General features: G+C 36.8%; 1 protein-coding gene across 1 annotated transcript in view; it reads left to right on the forward strand.

The window, feature by feature from the left end:
- Positions 1-20,879, forward strand: part of ERO1B (endoplasmic reticulum oxidoreductase 1 beta) — a 60,512-nt gene that overhangs the window by 30,670 nt on the left and 8,963 nt on the right. Inside the window, exons 6-12 of the mRNA XM_052640087.1 lie at positions 6,874-6,947; positions 11,909-12,029; positions 12,168-12,214; positions 14,967-14,978; positions 16,701-16,727; positions 20,009-20,101; positions 20,207-20,453. Coding sequence (XP_052496047.1) covers positions 6,874-6,947; positions 11,909-12,029; positions 12,168-12,214; positions 14,967-14,978; positions 16,701-16,727; positions 20,009-20,101; positions 20,207-20,453 — 621 coding nt within the window. The remainder of the gene's footprint in view (positions 1-6,873; positions 6,948-11,908; positions 12,030-12,167; positions 12,215-14,966; positions 14,979-16,700; positions 16,728-20,008; positions 20,102-20,206; positions 20,454-20,879) is intronic.

Here is a 20,879-nt window from a genome sequence, read left to right on the forward strand (position 1 = left end):
CTAATCAAACTGATCACATGGACCATAACCTGTCTAACTCAGTGAAACTATGAGCCATGCTGTGTGGGCCACCCAAGACAGATGGGTCATCATAGAGAGTTCTGACAAAATGTGGTCTACTGGAGAAGGCAGTGGCAAACCACTTCAGTATTCTTTCCTTGAGAACCCCATGAACAGTATGAAAAGGCAAAAAGATATGATACTGAAAGATGAACTCCCCAGGTTGGTAGGTGCCCAATATACTACTGGAGAAGAGTGGAGAAATAACACCAGAAAGAATGAAGAGATGGAGCCAAAGCAAAAACAATGCCCAGTTGTGGATGTGACAGGTGATGGACGTAAAGTCCGATGCTGTAAAGAACAATACTGCACAGGAACCTGGAATGTTAGGTCCATGAATCAAGGCAAATTGGAAGTGATCAAACAGGAGACGGCAAGAGTGAACGTCAACATTCTAGGAATCAGCGAACTAAAATGGACTGGAATGGGTGAATTTAACTCAGATGACCATTATACCTACTACTGTGGGCAAGAATCCCTTAGAAGAAATGGAGTAGCCATCATAGTCAACAAAAGAGTCCAAAGTGCAGTACTTGGGTCCAGTCTCAAAAATGACAGAATGATCTCTGTTTGTTCCCATGGCAAGCCATTCAATATCACAGTAATCCAAATCTCTGCCCCAACCACTAATGCCAAAGAAGCTGAAGTTGAACGGTTCTATAAAGACTTACAAGACCTTCTAGAACTAACACCCAAAAAAGATGTCCTTTTAGTTATAGGGGACTGGAGTGCAAAAGTAGGAAATCAAGAAATACCTGTAGTAACAGGCAAGTTTGACCTTGAAGTACAAAATGAAGCAGGGCAAAGGGTAACAGAGTTTTGCCAAGAGAACGCACTGGTCATAGCAAACACCCTCTTCCAACAACACAATAGAAGACTACACATGGATATCACCAGATGGTCAATACCAAAATCAAATTGATTATATTCTTTGCAGATGAAGATGGAGAAGCTCTATATAGTCAGCAAAAATGAGATGAGGAGTTGACTGTGGCTCAGATCATGAACTCCTTATTGCCAAATTCAGACTTAAATTGAAGAAAGTGTGGAAAACCACTAGACTGTCCAGGTATGACCTAAACTAGATCCCAACCGATTATACAGTGGAAGTGACAAATAGAGTCAAGGGATTAGATGTGATAGACAGAGTGCCTGAAGAACTAAGGTCAGAGGTTCATGACACTGTATTGGAAGCAAGGATCAAGACTATCCCCAAGAAAAGGAAATGCAAAAAGGCAAAATGGTTGTCTGAGGAGGCCTTACAAATAGCTGTGAAAAGAAGAGAAGCGAAAGGCAAAGGAGGAAAGAAAAGATATACCCATGTGAAAGTAGAATTCCAAAGAATAGCACGGAGAGATAAGAAAGCCTTCCTCAGTGATCAGTGCAACGAGATAGAGGTAAACAATAGAATGGGAAGGACTAAAGATCTCTTCAAGAAAATTAGTGATACCAAGGGAACATTTCATGCAAAGATGGGCACAATAAAGGACAGAAATGGTATGGACCCCACAGAAGCAGAAGATATTAAGAAGAGCTAGCAAGAATACACAGAAGAGTATTCAAAAAAGATCTTCATGACCCAGATAACCACGATGGTGTGATCACTCACCAAGAGCCAGACATCCTGGAATGTGAAGTCAGGTGGGCCTCAGGAAGCATCACTATGAACAAAGCTAGTGAAGGTGATGGAATTCCAGTTGAGCTATTTCAAATCCTGAAAGATGATGCTGTGAAAGTGCTGCACTGAATATGCCAGCAAATTTGGAAAACTCAGCAGTGGCCACAGGACTGGAAAAGTTCAGGTTTCATTCCAGTCCCGAAGGAAAGGCAATGCCAAAGAATGCTCAAACTACTACACAATTGCACTCATCTCACACACTAGCAAAGTAATGCTCAAAATTATCCAAGCAAAGCTTCAACAATGCATGAACTGAGAACTTCCAGATGTTCAAGATGGTTTTAGAAAAGACTTAGGAACCAGAGATCAACTTGCCAACATCTGTTGGATCATCGAAAAAGCAAGAGAGTTCCACAACATATTTCTGCTTTATTGACTACACCAAAGCCTTGACTGTGTGGATCACAACAAACTTTGGAGAATTTTTAAAGAGATGGGAATACCAGACCACCTTACCTGCCTCCTGAGAAATCTGTATGCAGGTCAGGAAGCAACAGTTAGAACTGGACATGGAACAGTAGACTGACTTCAATTAGGGAAAGGAGTACGTCAAGGTTGTGTATTGTCACCCTGCTTATTTAACTTATATGCAGAGTATATCATGCAAAATGCCAGGCGGGATGAAGCACAAGCTGGAATCTGATTGCCATGAGAAATATCAATAACCTCAGATATGCAGATGATACCACCCTTACGGCAGAAAGTGAAGAAGAGCCTCTTGAGAAAAGTGAAAGAGGAGAGTGAAAAAGTTGGCTTAAAGCTCAACATTCAGAAAAGATCATGGCATCTGATCCCATCACTTCATGGCAAATAATTGGGGAAACAGTGGAAACGGTGACAGACTTTATTTTGGGGGGCTCCAAAATCACTGTAGATGGTGACGGCAGCCATGAAATTAAAACATGCTTGCTTCTTGGGAAAATAGGTATGACCAACCTAGGCAGCATATTAAAAAGCAGAGACATTACTTTGCCAACAAAGGTCCATCTAGTCAAAGCTATTGTTTTTCCAGTAGTCATGTATGGATGTGAGAGTTGGATTATAAAGAAAGCTGAGTACCGAAGAACTGATGCTTTTGAACTGTGGTGTTGGAGAAGACTCTTGAGTCCCTTGGACTGCAAAGAGATCCAGCCAGTCCATCCTAAAGGAAATCAGTCCTGAATATTCATTGGAAGAGCTGATGCTGAAGCTGAAACTCCAATACTCTAGCCACCTAATGTGAAGAACTGACTCCTTGGAAAAGACCCTGGTGCTGGGAAAGATTGAAGGTGGCAGCAGAAAGGGACAACAGAGGATGAGACTGTTGGATGGCATCACTGACTGTGGTCATGAGTTTGAGAAGCTCTGGGAATTGGTGACGAACAGGAAGCCTGCCATGCTGCAATCCATGGGGTGCAAATAGTCTGACAGGACTGAGCAACTGAACAAAACTGATAGCAGTGGAAACATTCAGAGGTGGTCAGATTCAGAATAGATTTTGAAGGTAGAGCTGATAGTATTTGCTGAAGGATTGAATGTAGTATATGAAAACAGATAGAAGCTGTGAATAATTACAAGATTTAGAACTAAGAAAATGAAGCTGCCACTTGCTGCACTGGGGACATCTGCAAGAGGAACAAGTTTGATGGGAAATAATAGTTCAACCTTGTACTTGTTAAGTTTGAACTGCCTATGGAGATGTCAAGCAGGCAGATGTACAAGTCTCAGTTTCAGTGGAGAGGTCTGGACTGGAGAGAAAATGTGGGAGTCATTCAGTGAATATGTGATACTTCAAAACCATAAACCTGAGTGAGATTACCAAGGAGAAAATATAAATAGAGATGTGATCCAGGGGCTGGGCCATAAGTAATCATAAGATTTTTGAGGTAAATGGCTTGTTCATATTCTTTGCTATTTTTCTCTCCTTTGGGGAAAGGGTACATTTCTAAATGAATTGGTAGGCACTCTTCATATAATCTGATAATATTTCTTTGTTGGTTATGTGGGATGTTAGGGCTTGTCTTTTGATTTCACTTATAGATTTTTGTTGTTGAACCATAGTTACTAATTTTTTTAACTTTTAAAGTTAACACACATATAATAAAGTATACAAGTCCAAGTATAAAAGTCATTTTAATTTTACAGAGTGAACCAACTCCATTAACCACCATCCAGAACAAGATACTTGCACCCAGGAGATCACCTTATGTGCTTTCCTAACCATTATCACTTTGCAGAATTAACCATGATTTTTAGTTATATTAGCAAAGATTAGTTTTGCCATTTTATAAGTGGAATAATACAGTGTGTCTTCTTTCGTATCTGGCTTATTTTATGCAACATTATGTTGAATAATATGCTGGATGTTTTGGCCATTTCACAAAACATTTAGGTAGCTATTGGGTGGTACATTTGTATGCATTCCTGTGGAGAAGTGTACCTACAGGGGGAATTGTTTAGTCACTAAGGCATGTCCAATCCTTTTGTGACCCCACGGACTATAGCCTGCCAGGCTTCTCTGTCCATGGCATTTCGCAGGCAAGAACACTGGAGTAGATTGCCATTTCCTTCCACGGAGGTATCTTTGAACCTGCACTGCCTGCACTGGCAGGCAGATTTTTCTTTTTTTTTTGCCACTGAGCCACCAGGGAATTACGAACTGCCAAATGGTTTTCCAAAATGACTGTACCAAAATACATTGCTGCTAGTAGTACTGTACAGGAATTCCTCATCCCACAACTTCTCTGACAACCAGTACTGCTTTATAGAAGTGTAATTGACATACAATACACTGCTAAGTCACTTCAGTCCTGTCTGACTCTGTGTGACCCCATAGACGGCTCCCCCGTCCCTGGGATTCTCCAGGCAAGAACACTGGAGTGAGTTGCCATTTCCTTCTCCAGTGCATGAAAGTGAAAAGTGAAAGTGAAGTCGCTCAGTCATGTTCGACCCTCAGCGACCCCATGGACTGCAGCCTTCCAGGCTCCTCCATCCATGGGATTTTCCAGGCAGGAGAACTGGAGTGGGGTGCCATTGCAATACACTATACCTATTCAAAATGTACAATGTGATGTTTTGACATGCGTACACTCACAAAAATCAGCGCAATCAAGATAATTATATCTACACTCCCCAAGGTTTTTTCATACCCCTGTGAAATCCCTCCATCCCATTCCTTCCTGCCCGTTTCCCACTTTAAAGATGACTGCTTTAACTCACAGCAGCATCTTGATAGGAAGCCCTAGGTTAAGCCCAAGAAATTCTTCTGTAAGTACTGTGGCATCGATCTTTAAACTGACTTTTTAGAAAAGCTGGACTATGATGATTTGGGAGAATGGCACTGAAACATGTATAGTATCATGTAAGAAACGAATCACCAGTCTATGTTCGATAGAGGATACAGGATGCTTGGGGCTGGTACACGGGGATGATCCAGAGAGATGATATGGGGTGGGAGGTGGGAGGGGGTTCAGGATTGGGAACTCATGTACACCCGTGGCTGATTCATGTCAATGTATGGCAAAACCAATACAGTATTGTAAAGCAAAATAAAGTAAAAATAAAAATTTAAAAAATGAAAAGCTGGACTAGATGATCTCTAAGTTTCCTTCCAACTCATTTTTAAACCAGACTGGGCCAGCTCTATTAGCATTAGGTTAGCATTCCATCAGAGAAGGCAATGGCACCCCACTCCAGTACTCTTGCCTGGAAAACCCCATGGACGGAGGAGCCTGGTAGGCAGCAGTCCATGGGGTCGCTAAGAGACAGACACGACTGAGCGACTTCACTTTCACTTTTCACTTTCATGCATTGAAGAAGGAAATGGCAACCCACTCCAGTGTTCTTGCCTGGAGAATCCCAGGGACTGGGGAGCCTGGTGGGCTGCTGTCTATGGGGTCGCACAGAGTTGGACACGACTGAAGTGACTTAGCAGCAGCAGCATTCCTTATCTTTTCTGCTACTGTGGCTTTAGGGAAGGGTTAGATGAAACAATTAGAAAACCTCATCAAATAAAGGTACTAAAAGTTCCTCCAAGTCATATTGCTAATAAGAAATTAGGTGTTTATATAAAAATTGCTTTGTTCCTTACTATTTTCAGGAGAAGACTTATCTGATTAAACATGACTATAGTTATCATTTTAGTTGTAATTAGAACTTAGGCATTCTTGTTTTATGTCATCATATATTTCAACTGAGTCACCTATGGTATAAATTTTTTTATTAACTTTATTCTCATAGGAGAAAATTCTATGGTAAATTGGAGATTTTTATTGGTGAAGTGGTTGTAGTACAGACAGCCTTGTATACTTCATGCAGTGGTTATGCTATGCAGCAGCTTCTCAAATGCAAAATAAATTATTGGCTATGACAGTACCATGTGTAGGAATACCTGATTTATACTTAGTACATAATTTTTTTGCCTTGTTCTTTTTCTTTTTGTGTAGTGAGTAAAGAAAGGTAATAATACTTCCCTTATATATGCTGCCACTGTGTATTTAAGATAGAGAAAGTCTGAATATAGGTTAAAGGAAATATAGGTCAGGGTTTATTTTGAGTGTAGTTGTTCCTTTATCAGTTCTCCTGGCCAGAAATCTTGTCATAGATTTTGCTAAACGTGAGGTAATGTGTAAAATGAATAATACAGTGTGATAAAAGTAACATTGATGTTACTAAGGGATGTTGGATGGAAGATCCTAGAAATGCATTTTTTTTTTTAGTATTTTTGCGTGTAATATAAATACAGAAGCAATTTAAATTAAAAGAATCTTGAAAGTAAATTTAATTCCTACTTAGGAAAAAATAATACATATTTACTTTGTTTCTAAGTCAACTGAAAAGACCAGCTTGAGTTTTGTGTTTAATTGCATCTTATACATATTTGTAAATTAGTTTTCTGGTCTAAGTAATTATCATTGAACTAGGCCTAAAATAGTTTTAATGTAGTTAAGAAATGAAAATCACTCATGGAAATTAATATCTCTTTCATATCACTTGTTTTAATCATTGCTTCATGTGACCACTAACTGAATTTGTAATGCCATCTAATTAATGAAGAAGTGATCTCAGATTATCCATTTTTAATACACTAGAATACAGTGTCAAACTTTTCAACTCCAAATTTAATCCTTTTTCTCTTTTATTCCTCCTTCCCCTAGTAATCAAAGCAAAGAAGCTTTCATTGACTGGGCAAGATATGATGATTCACAGGATCACTTCTGTGAACTTGATGGTAATAAAATTAACTTGTAATTACATTATTTTAACTTTAACGCTTTTAAGATACTTAAATCAGTGAAAATAAAAAGTTACAGCTATAATACACAGGATGTTATATGTGGATCTTATTATTCATAATAGTAGTTATTAAGAACTGGTGTTCCAGGCCTTGTACTAAGTGCCTTAAGTTCATCATTTCTTAGCTTTACAGCTACACTGATAGGTGTGTATTATTTTATATCTGAGGAAACTGAGTCTCAAAAAGACTAAAAACTTGCCCAAGATCACAGAGTAGCAAGAGGCTGAGACAGGATTCATTCCTAGATCTCATTCCCACACATGTCTTCTTTCCACTGTGACACCCCCATCTCCTATGGACCTCTAATTCAAGCCACTTAGTTATAGGTCTGTGACCATATTATAGAAATGTTCACAATGAAATTAGTTGGAGGTCTCAACAAACTAACATAAAGACACCTTCCAGTATTGGAGAGGACTCTAACTTGATCCCCACAGTCCTGTTTGGAATGGAATAAAGCCAGGCCACGGTTCAACAGTAACTACCATTTCTTTCGGCAGAAGATAATTGACGTGTCTCCTGATCTTTTGTCTACAGGAGAATACTCCCAATAATTGTGTTGCATAGGCTTAGGACAATTCATTCAGCCTCTCTTTACCTTTTACCTTGGTATTGTTATATTTTTTGAGGTGGAAAAGGATTTGAGGTTCAAGCACACATAATTAACAGGCAGCAGAAGTTCTTCTGAAGTTTTAAAGCATCTAAAGTGGTCTGCTTTCTAAAAATTTTTTAAAGATTCATATGTAGAATTGTGCTGTTAATACAGTCTGTAATGGGATACTTACAGGGCACTTCTCCAATATTATGGTAAATTGAGGAGCCACTGGGAGAGGGAGTGTTATTACCACGGTTTATATGGTTTCAGCAAGGAAATTGTTAAGAAGTCTGAACAAAGTTTTTTTGGATATAGTGATAGGCAAATTCATAAAATACCCTGTTAGGATATTTAGAATTGGCAAAGGTTTCATCAAAGCAAGTCACTATACCCGGGTAAGCACTCACATGGCTACCTACATAAAATCATCTTTTAAAAACTTTAGGATTACATAATTAAAATAACTGGTAGTTTTTATAGTTTGTGTAGGTCTTAAACCTGTGAAACCATGCTACTAGTTGGATTACCACTTCTTCTGGGTAATAATGTTCATGTGTGTCCCAAAGATTTTTCACCTACAATTTAAAAAAAAATACCATCAGAGTAGCTTTGTTATCATTGTTATTTCAATAATCTAAATCATTAAAGCAAAAAACCTAAAGAATGTTCACCCCAGTGTATTGGAATATAGCCAGACACCCCTGTTATCAGCTGATTTGTTTTTGGCTTTGTTCTTGTTTGAAAGGAAGATGATCCTTATAGATCAAATAATAGGTTTTTAAATAATTTAGTGGTTTAAGGTAGGCTGCTCTCCCTCCCTCTCTCTATTTATTTATTTTTCTGTTATTGTGTTTTATGCATGGCTTGCTGCTTCCTTTGCCTCAGGTTTCTGCTCAAATGTCACCTCATTAGAGAACCTGCTGTCATAAAATAGCAACCACTTTCCTCTGTCTCTGTGCACTGCTGCCTGCTCTCAGAGCACTAAGAGCTGTGTGTGAGACATTATTTAACTGTTTATTGTCTGTCTTCAGCTAGACTGTGAGCTACTTGAGGGCAAGGACTTTGTCTTTTTGTTCATAACTGTGTCCCTAGTGCCTAGAATACTGCCTGGCCATGGTTCATTCCCAATAAATATCTGTTGATTGAAGTAGTTGGTTCGTGTCCGACTCTTTGTGAACCCACACACTATAGCTCACCAGGCTCCTCTGTCCATGGGATTCTCCAGGCAAGAATACTAGAGTGGGTTGCCATTCCCTTCTCCAGAGGATCTTCCCAACCCAGGGATCAAACCCAGATCTCCTGCATTGCAGGCAGATTCTTTACCTTTTGAGCCACAAGGAAGTGCTAGTTGGTTCATAAATAATGTGATAGATTTTTACTTTTTTATTTTTCCCCTTTCAGCAGGTTCATTGATATGTTAAAAATACTGCTTGAAACAGGAGTTTCTAAATCTGGCTGTGTATCAAAATTACTTGGGTGCTTTATAAACTATAGTTTCTCCTTGACTGAGGAAATTATGTTTTAATAGTAAATTGCAGTTTGGGGTAGCTTCAGAGATAGAAGATTGTGGGCTTAGTCCTGAGTCTGTAACCTAATATTTCTGATCTGTGTCCATAAGCAAAAAGCCTGCATATTAAGTTGGCCTGTGCCACCATTACATTTTAAGAGATACATGGGTCAGGAGGGCTAGAGAATGCAATGTGGCCTCAAAACACTAATACTAAATTAGAGCAGTGAAAGGAAAATTCAATCGGATAAAAGGGGTACTTGAGGAGGAAGAAGAAATATTAGTTCAAGTTGACAAATTTACAGAATTAGATATTTAGACTTAATAGAAATTCTTTGAATCCTTAGGTAATTGTTAGAACAGTCAAAAAGAAGAAATATCTTTGGAGTAGGTTTGTAGAGGGAGGAAGAAGAGAAAACTCTTTGAGGGGAGGATTTATTAGGGATCCAAGAGAGCTATCTGAATGAATGGTACAGTTGTACAAATGAAAAGAAATTATGGTTTAGGAACAAATTAGTTAACATCATGTCACAGGTGACCCCAGGAGTAAGAATGGGTGTGTTTTGTAGGGGACCTCAACCTGTGTGTGCTTTTTCCCACATATGTTCTTCATTCTGGATGTCATGAAATTATTGTCAGTATAGGTCAGGAGTTGACAGACTTTTTCTTTTGTAAATGGGCAGATAGTAAATATTTTAGATAGACCATATATATTATATATATTAGATAGACCATAGTTTACATGGTCTCAATTGTAACTGCTCAGGTCTGCCATAATAGTGTGAAAGCAGCACAGAGGCAAATGAACAGACTTGTGTTCCCATAAAACTTTCTTTACAAAAATACATAGCTGACCAGACTTGACTTGTGGGCCATAGTTTGCTAACACTTTCTGTAGGTTAACAAAACCCACCTTTTTCATAATTTGAAAAAGTATTAAATTTTTTAAAACAGCTTGTGGTTGAATTAAAGGAATACACATTAAGAACATGAAGAATGTAAGTTTTACTTAATTTTAAAACCTGTATAATTGATTTTGCTCATATGACTTTCTACTCCCTTGAAGTATATGTTAAATCCATATACTTTAATATCTGAATCCAAGGATTTTTTTTCTTTACTGTTTAGTTGGTTTAATTGGGTGAAAAGGGTGATACTAATTCAATCTGCACATTCATAGATGACTCTATGTAAGTGTAGGCTTATGTGTGTGCATGCATGTACTTTATACATATGGACATATATGTATATGAGTATATATTTATGATATTAATTTAGTATTTAAGTTCATATACATAACTCAGTTTTGTAAGGTGAACTAAGAATGGCTCAAAGAAATTTAAAATAATTAACAGAAATTAGTTATTATAAAGCTTTTAAAATTTTACTGTAAAAGTAAAATTCATTGACTTAATTATTTAAATTTTAATTTGTTAATTAAAAATTTTAAAATTAATTAGTCTTAGGTCTTGATTAAGAAATGTCTTTAGACAGTTTCTGTTCTTCCATTTACAAATAAACTGTTTTCTATGCCTTAATTTACATAGTGGAGTATCTGTATAATGTTAGTGCTAGAAATAGAGCCAGTATTCTTTTAAAATCATGTTTCCATCATCTGTGAGATACCACTCGTTTACCAATGGGAAGCTGAAATTATCTTTGTACTCTTCCTGCATCACAAAAATACCAGGTAGTTCTCAGAAGACATGTGTCAGGATGCTCTTTTTTCCCTTTAGGATTGTGGATAATCTTAATCTATGGTCATTGAATAGCCAGTGAATATTTTTGACTGACAGGTAATGAAACTAAGAGGGACTATATTTTAATGACCATATTTGGTCTTGCTTCAAGTCAGGTGACTATATATTAATATCATTGATTAATACCATGACACCAAAAAGTAGGAAGCATATAAATAAAAGAATACATCTGTGTCAACATACATAGCACTTCAGCCTATAAGTATTATTAGATTTGTGAAGCATAGTCATTATGATTTTTGTATAGGTAAGAAAACCTGTACTTCCCTTTTCTACCCAAAATATGAACCTCAATAATTAAGATGATTTTTCCTTTTATCTTTTGTATCCCCCAGAGATCTCTCTCAAAATATTGTCCAAATAGTAGAGATGTAGTAAATACTTATTTGGGTTTCAACATGGAAAGTCATTATTTAATTTTAAATGTGCTAATAAGTTCTTGAAGTTGTGCCTACTAACCAATATGTTAACCAGTTAATATGTTAAATAATATATTAACATTAACAATAAATTTGTAACTTTTTTTTAACTAGAACATGGTGTAACTCTGAATGATCAAATTTGAATCTCAAAGTTATTGTCCCATTTACTTTCTAAATCCAAGCAGAGGGTAACAGAGAGATCTTTTTTAATATAATATGTACTAACATGTCTCAAGTATGTGTTTAGGTAGCTATATACATGGAGGGGGTAAACACATGAAATATTAAAACAGGTTATGATTTGGTTAGGTCTTTTCAGTCTTGCTGGTTTAAACTTGAGAAGTAATTAATGCCTCTAATTAAGGTAAGGGATGTTATGTTACTTAAAAGAGCACTGAGCATCCAAAAGAAAGGGAGAACTTAAGTTCAAGTTATTATAAATCCTGGGTCAAGGAGAGTCACAAGTGTGCTAACCACTCTACCTTTTAACTTGGAGATGACTTGAAAGTGCAGTATTTCTCTAACTTTTGTGTAGCCCTGTTTGCTTTGTAATGGTAAATTTTGCATAGATGGTGACATGTATTTGGTTTTATGAATTGTTTCTTGTTCAGATGAGAGATCTCCAGCTGCTCAGTATGTAGACCTGCTGCTGAATCCCGAGCGTTACACCGGCTATAAAGGGTCCTCTGCATGGAGAGTGTGGAACAGCATCTATGAAGAGAACTGTTTCAAGTAACTGGAGGGGGTAGGGGAAGGAGGAGGATTGACTAGAGGGAAGGTGGAAGAAAGGGAATATTTGTTTCCTTTGGAAAAAATTACATCAAAATGTCAAACCATTTTACATCTGAATTTTGTACTTTTCTTTTTCAGGCCTCGATCTGTTTATCGTCCTTTAAATCCTCTGGCACCCAGCAGAGGTGGGTGTCTCATACATTTTCATGTTTTTGGATATTGTTTACAAAATACCTTTGTAGCTATGTATTGAGAAAATTTTCAGCTATTTTGTATATTTGTTAATTTGAATGATTAAAAGAATAAGCTTAGTTCTTAGTTGTGTCAAGATTTCCACATTTTTTTTATAATTACTGTCCTTTATTGACTGCTTGATATGTGCCAGGTCCTAAACTAGGAGCTTTATATAAAATAAATTAGAAATATGAGTAATCCATATATATTAGAGGTTCTGGGGAACTCCTGAAAATCTGGATGTCCAGGCCTTATCCCATACCAGTTGTCAGAATCTCTGGAATTAGGATCCAGGTGTTGGTGATTTTAAAGCTTTCTAGATGATTCTAGTATGCAGCCAAGTTTGAGAACCAGTGGCTCCTCCTGTGCTTTTCAGACTTCAGTGTGCATACAGATCACCTGGGAGCCTTGTTAAATACCATGTTCTGATTCTGTAGGTCTTGGGTGAGGCGCCCAGGTGATGCCCACGTGCTGATCTGTGCACAACACTCTGAGTCAGAAGGATGCAGAGAAGTACCAAAAAGCTAGGTTGCCACTTGCCACATCAGGCTATTGAGCACAGAAAGTGTGGCTTGTGTGAAACTAAATTTCCCATTTTATGTAATTTTAGTTCATTTAAATTAAAAAACTAAAGCAGTATAAGATATTTTTGCCCTTAAATAGAATCTTATTGTTTTGGTAGAACTACTTTAACTCTTGCATCACAAAGCGAATTGTTGATGTACTGTAATGCATGTATACCATTTACTTTTCAAAATGTGGATATGAGAATACATTACATTTTTATTAGAAAAAAATTTTAATCACATACATGGCTGGTATTATAGTTCTATGCGACAGCATTATCGTACACAGTTGGAGGTTATTCAGTATAAAATTATTAGGCATATCTTCAATCTGTTCTCAACGAGTACCCAAACCCTGGGAGCAGCCCTGTGATTGACATTCTAATGCTTTCTTTAGACCAGGATTGATTTAGGAACTTGAATTTCCTGGTCTAGATTCATCTTTTTAGGCATTTCTCAAAACCAGAGAGATTTGGGAAGGTGGAATGAATGGACTGCTCTCAGATGTGCGCTGTGTCACAGTGTGGCATATAGTCTTCCCAAATTCATTCTGAAACTGCCTGGACAAGGTAATTGGAGTATGAAGACGATGTGGATGGCTTCCTACCCTTTCTCTCTTTTTACTACTTTTACCTCATAGCTTTTCTATTTTCAACTTAAATGTTTTTATTGTAGAAGATTTTATGAAAATTGAAACAATACAAAAATAACATAAAGTAAAAAGAGGACACTCTCCTCCCGCCCACCCCACCCCACCCCCCACCCCCGCCACCATTCCTACCTGCCTCCACACTTTTTCTCTTCCAAGTACGGTTTGGAAGGTATCCTTCCAGACCTTTTCTATGATAACTTACTCTTTTTTTTTTTTGGCCGTGCAGGCTTTTCTGTAGTTGCAGCAAGCAGGGGCTACTCTCTAGCTGTGGTGCTTGGGTTTCTCTTGTTGCAGAGCACGGGCTCTAGGGTGCTCTGGCCTCAGTAGCTGTGTTTCGAGGGCTTAGTAGGTTTGGCTCCCGGCCTTTAGAGCACAGCCTCAACAGTTGTGGCGCACAGGCTTAGTTGCTCCATGTCTGTGGAATCTTCCCAGATCAGGGATCAAACACATGTCTCCTACACTGGCAGGCAGATTTCTTACCACTGAGCCCCCAAGGAAGACCATATGATCACTTGTAAAGCAGAAAGTACAGTTGTTCATTTAATGAAAGCATCAAATCCTAAGAAACACTTCACTTCCATATTATGATAAACTAAGACTTGAAACTGTAGGAGAGATGAGGAGAGGAAGCAAAGTGCTCAGAGAAAAAGATAGAGGGAGGAAAGAGGAGCAGAAAAGAGAAAACAAGTGTAGAAGAGGGAGACAAAAGACTGGGGAAGGGAGAGCATGGGTCCCAGGTGATGGTGGTGCCCTAGGAAGTAATGGAACAGCTCTTGCTAATGCTGTTGATGAGCTTTCTTCACTCAAAGTGTGAATTGTTGATGAACAGCTGTTTAGTATTCCTAACTATGTGTTTTCCACGCTATTCCTGAGCTATAACAGCTGGGATTCTACAACTAGCTTTTGAACAGTTTTTGTGCAACAGAACTTTTTTTCAAAAATGAAATCTTATGTCAGAATTCCACATGTAAAGCCAGTAAAGGCAGGGCTGCTGTGGAGCCCGATAGTCCAGCCTTCTGGCCTCTTCCCCACGTCTGGGCAGTCCCACAGCACCTGCAAGGATGCTTTCATTGACAACAGGTTGGGAAGGGCTTTTACTCAGGCGACTGTGTGCTGAGGAGCAAGCCGTAAATTAAGAAAGAAAAGGGCTCCAGTCTGAAAACACATGTTCAGAAAGAGTTGCATGCATAACAATTAAAGGAGTAACTTTGTATATTTGTGAATTATTGAAACTAGTGGTTTTTATGATTACGTGCTCTCTGATACTATTTATTGCATAAAACATGTATGAAAATCTTGTGCTGTTTGGCTTTTATTCTTATTAAGAAGTCTTACTTGTAGGATAACTACAAGCCAACAACGTTAATGGTATGGTTAATAGTTTAACACACAGTAAGTTTTAACCACATATTAAAATAAATAGGATTGGAATCTGAACTGTGAAAGACATTTTCTGATATCCTATCTATTTATTTTATCTTTCAGGAGAAGATGATGGTGAGTTAGAACTCTCATTTTATGTTTGCTTCAAGTGTAGAAGAAATGTCTTTAATGATCAAAATTTGATTTTTTCCTGTTTTAAATTCAAAGTTACCCTATGTTAAAAACAGTATAACATACAGCATGCTTGGGGCTGGTGCATGGGGATGACCCACAGAGATGTTATGGGGAGGGAGGTGGGAGGGGGGTTCATGTTTGGGAACACATGTAAGAATTAAAGATTTTAAAATTAAAAAAAAAAAAAAAAAAAAAAAAACAACAGTATAACAGCCATTCTACTTACATGTTTAGTATAGAAACAGGATCACATTCCAAGTTCCCCTGTTTTTTGGTTATTGTGATCTACTTGAATATGTTCTAAAGAAATGGAGGGAAATTAAAATAGTTTTACCAGATATTTGTCTTGTGATTTCTTTATTTTCTTATTGATTTTGTAATGTATAACCTCAGTCATCATTATTACACTTAATCTGATGAATGATAATTTGTCAACAGTAGGTTACTCCAGATTTCTAAATGAATATCAGTTATAACATGCCCCAAAACAGCCAACATAAATGTTTCAAATGAATATTTACTTAGCTGTGTTCAAGGGCACCATGATGAGCATTGTACACATTGTACAGGATGGAAAGATGTATAAAACATATCTTTCCTCTAGGAGCTAAAAATATGTACAGTAGGAATGATAAGCACTATTCATAAGAGATGATAAAGAATTATTACATACATAGTACAGACAGTAAGTGGTGTAGTAGTTTGTTCAGAGCTGAAATAGATCCTATCTCACTTGGAATATTACTGGGAAAGGTGGCATTTGAGATGCACAAATAATGGACCGATTTAAGCCAGTAGAATTGGATAGTATGTCCTACCTCAATGACAGCATGGACCAAGGAGTTGAAAAAGGAAAAACCAAGGCATGTTTTGGGAGACCCTGTTAGCAGTTGGAAAGACTTCACATGGGGTAGTTTAAATTAGAAAGATGAGTAGAGGACAGATTGTTGAGGACCTTGGAAGCTAGACTTTTGCTATTAACTGTTGGGGCTTTCTGAATAAATGAGTAAGATAATGAATGATCCTTTGTAAAAGTATCATCTAAGTAAGAGCATGTTGAATGAATGAATCTCTAGGAAGGTATTTGTGTTGTTGCAAAGGGTGAAGACTCAGGAGACAAAGTAATTCCCCACCATCTTAATTTATCCTCTATACTCCTTGCTCAGCCATCTGTGTGTTGAGTTTTCATCCTCATGCTTTGCTTTAAACAATTAAAATAAGGATGGGTAACTTAGAACGTATATTAACTATTTTTATCCTTATTGACTGCCATTTTCCTTTTCACTCAGAACAATAGTGGGCTAGGATTAGTTATTTTAGCATGATACACATAGTACACATAGTAAGGTCTCTTCATATTCTGGTCACTAACTTTTCTGAAGAATTATCTTGAAAACTAGAGAACTTTTTTTATTATCCCTTGAAACTTAGTATTTTTAGATAATTAAGGAAGTATATGTAGCTTTACTGGTTCAGGAAAAATAGGATAATTAGTAATTTGATTTTTGTATTATAATTATTTTTTTCTGGAAGTTTTGAACAGTGCTTTGGTTGTTATTATCAAAGGCAAACTTAAGATTATTTCTCTTCAACCTTATGGATATTTAAGCCTTTAAGTAAATGTGTATATATAATTTTTATTGTTTTTGCTTTGTTTTTTAGGAGAATCATTCTACACATGGCTAGAAGGTAACCTAATGTCTGCATTTTAAACGTATTGGCATCTTACAAAAAGATTCGTTTAATATATATTTGTAAGTTTTAGGATTCATTACCTAGACAACTAATCTTGACAGTGTTTGAAAGAAAATAACATGTTTTATGTTATTGTAGTTCAGGATAAAATTATTTGAAAATGTTGAGGATATTGGTCAGCTAAAAACCAGTGTTACGGAAATACACAGGGCAGATATGGTCATCACATTTTCATAACTGGTTCCCAGTCTTATTTCCATTCTGTATGTAATATTCATCCAAACTACTTTTCTAGGAAGCATTATGCAAGTCTGGTTTGTTAAGTAGAGACATTCTTTTTGAAAGAAAGTGGGTTTTTTTGTATATGAAATTAAGGGAAGATGAATTTGAATTCAGAAGATTTTAAACATATTTAAACATACAGTCTAAACTAAAGAATAAAGTAATATAGATCCCAATATACTAGATTCTTATGTTTGTTAGTAATGTTATATTATGCATGAGATTTCTCTTTTTTTAATGAATTATTTTCGATGTGCAAATACTGCTAGGAATTACACTGACAAATGGCCAATGTGGGAAAAGATGCTTAGCTTTGTTTAATTAGCTTTATTCTAAAAGTACAAATTGCAAAAAATAGTATTTAGTTTAAAAGAGGTGGGCAAAGACTCTGCATATTGATAATGGAGGATAAGAATGAAATTTATGGGCAGTGTCAAATTCTGGGATATATACTGTGTACCCCAGAATCCCCTAGTATCCTATTGATAGAAGTCCACTGATACATGGTTCAGTGAGCACACCCATTTATAGGCAACTGACTCAATTTCTCTGAGATTCAGGTTGCTGATCTGGGGAACAAGAGTGGCAGTAGCCATCCAACTTACCTACACTGTGAGTGTAGATGATGCCTGTGAAAATTGCTTTGAGAATCACTAAACAATGTACAAATGCCAAATAATAGTATTGCAGTAAATCTAGCCCTTTTGTGAGAAAAAAATTATATATTGTTGTCCTATAGTTTGGTTAGTGAAAATGAATTTGAATGAAATTAAATCCAGAAGAGAAAGAGGAGAACCACTTTCTAAAGTCAGCAGCTGGATTTGCTAGGCATTGGCCTGGCAGCAGACTGCAGGTAGGAGTCAGCTCTCCAGCACTTTCCTGCTAAGAGTATTGTATATCTTCTTGGTGCATTCACTTGGCATCTTTTATTGATAAGATTTTTCTTGAGGTTGCCTAATTTTCAGTTTATGGAAGTATAGATTTTTCTTCCTTCCTTCCCACTTACTACCCATCCCCGTTTTAGGTAAGGAGCTCTGTGGACTTTGCAAATTTGAATTGCCTCTCTCATTTTTAGGCATATGAATTTTCATGAGCTTTGCTTTGCTTATTTTCCATTCTCTTATCTTTAGATATTTTACTGCTTAGGTTGAAAGGAAGAAAAAGTGAACCTCAAATCTGATCATTTTGCTACTTGATAACAGATTTGATTAAAAGTTTTACTACAGGAGAATTTAGTACCTAATGTTTTATCAAAGTTATCGTATTGTTTATATCCCTTGTTACCATAAACTTGGCCATATGCTTTTTTTTTTAAAGAGGTAAATGCTGCATTTAATTTTTATTTATTATGAGGAAACCACAAAATAGAATTTAATTTCTACCTTTATCCATGGGGTTTCCCAGGTGGCGCTAATGCTAAAGAACTGCATGCCATCGCAGGAGACGAGGTTCGATCCCTAGGTCAGGAAGATCCCCTGGAGGAGGGCATGGCAACCCACTCCAGTATTCTTAGCTGGAGAATCCCATGGACAGAGGAGCCTTGTGTGTTACAGTCCATAGGGTTGCAAAGAGTTGGACACAACTGAAGCGACTTAGCATGCACACACTCTATCCATGAGATGAGATGAGAATATTCTAGGAAGAATTCTGAATTAGGGAATGAGATCTCCAAATAATTATTTTTTCCTATTAGAAGCTACTTGATTCAGAGCCATCTGTTGTAGAACACAAAGGGAAAGTAAATTGAAGATCTAAAAGATCCTAAGAAGATGCAAAGTAAGCCACATGCATACTCTTAATGTCTTAAAAAGCCTTCAGCATATAAATGAGATTATTTCTTAGTTTCCACTATTGGAGCCCATTTTTCCCCATGGGGAAAGTGAAAAAAAAAAGCAAAAAAAGACATAACTCTGTTAAGTGGTAAAAAAGGGAAAAAGCTCATTGTTCTGGATGTGGTGGATTCTTAAAGACTTGGTTTTTGCATTTTTGTTTTTAAATTTTTCTATAAAGAATATTTTCTAAAAATATTGTTCCCTTTTTATTGTGGAAAATACAGTATAAAATTTACTTTCTTGGACATTTCAAATTTTACTTAATAGCATTAAGTACATTCACAATATACTTCACATTCACATTCACTCTTATAATAAGAGACAATATTTTTAAATGGAGGCAGGGGTAGGATAGGATGACGAAATTATCTTGACCTCTGTTTTCAGCAAAAGCCTATGGGGCTTAAGAAGGCTACATAAGGTAAACTTCCATCACAGTCCTAAACTCCATCTTGATGTGGTTTTACTCACAGAGTAAAGAGCACACATTTTTCTATTGGCTGGATGTCTGTCTTCTAGGTCTGGGCTCCTGAGAAGCAGAACATGTAGTTAAGTAGAGAAATCCAGGACAAAGGATTAATAAGACACAGTAAAGAATCTAGAAGAAGGGGAATTCCCTGGTGGTCCATTGGTTAGGATTCCCCACTTTCACTGCTGAGGGCCTGGCTTCAAAAATAAATAATAATAGTCTAGAAAAAGGAGAGAACTCAGTTTCAGTTTCTTGTTCCTCCACTATCAAGTAGGTTCAAATAAGACATCTGTAGGGAAGGGAAAAGGAGAAACAGCTATTGTTAAGCCAAAGCAGTGACTTTATGTCTGCTTTAGTTTAGCCGAAACCACAGAGTATCTGTGCTGTTGCCTTCTGGGTAACATGTGGACTTAACCAAGTGCATCTGCTCGAGTGTTTGGACCTTCAGAAGTCCAGACATTTGTATCTTATTCTGCACTAAGTTATCATATTCAGTTACCTCCTGAAGTCAAAATCTTATTTTATCTGCTAGTGAGAGGATCTCAAACTAATTATTTCATATAGTTCCTTGATTTATTTTTAATGTCCTTGAATCTTAACTTTAAAAATAAGCCTGCATACCTAATCCTCTTGATTCAGCATTTCTGTTATCTAAATGGATGTAATTTCTTTTTCAATATTTTTCTGACTAGGTTTGTGTCTGGAGAAAAGAGTCTTCTATAAGCTTATATCGGGACTTCATGCTAGTATTAATTTACATCTGTGTGCAAATTATCTTTTGGAAGGTAATCACATTTTTTCTATTAGTATAAAAATTGTTGGGGAAAGAATATATTCTCTAGAGAAAAAAATCCTACTTATTAAAAGTACATAATATATTTCTTTTTTAGAAACCTGGGGTAAACCTAGCTGGGGACCTAACATAAAAGAATTTAAACGCCGATTCGACCCTGTGGAGACCAAGGGAGAAGGCCCAAGAAGGCTAAAGAATCTGTACTTCCTATATTTAATTGAGCTTCGAGCTTTATCAAAAGTGGCCCCATACTTTGAGCGCTCAATTGTCGACCTTTACACTGGAAATGTGCAAGAAGATGCTGACACAAAAACCCTTCTACTGAATATCTTTCAAGATACAAAGTAAGACTTGAATTATCAGTGATCTGAAATTCTCCACTCTATAATTGGATGAGGTAGTCCTTGAAATACAACAAAAACTGACTCCTGAAAGCTGATTAGGAAAAGGGAGAATTAGAACTGAGAAGGACAGTGTTCCATTGGATGGCAGCATTTTAAAATTTTTTTCTAAAAATGTTGACCGAAAAGTTTTATTGCATAAACTTTCACACTCGAGAATAGGCTGTATTTTTAAATATAACTTTAAATTTTATGCAGTGCCAAAATTTAATGTTATTTTAGTGTTTGTTTTCTTCCAGTTGCTATTTAAATTCATGGTAATATGTGTTAGCATAAGGATAGATTACCTAAGAGAACATTAGCTTTACATTCTACAGTTTAACCTTAAAAAAAATATCCTGGGTCTATGAAATTGCAGTTTACTGATTG

The sequence above is a fragment of the Budorcas taxicolor genome, chromosome 5 (assembly GCF_023091745.1).
Source record: "Budorcas taxicolor isolate Tak-1 chromosome 5, Takin1.1, whole genome shotgun sequence".
Lineage (NCBI taxonomy): Eukaryota > Metazoa > Chordata > Mammalia > Artiodactyla > Bovidae > Budorcas > Budorcas taxicolor.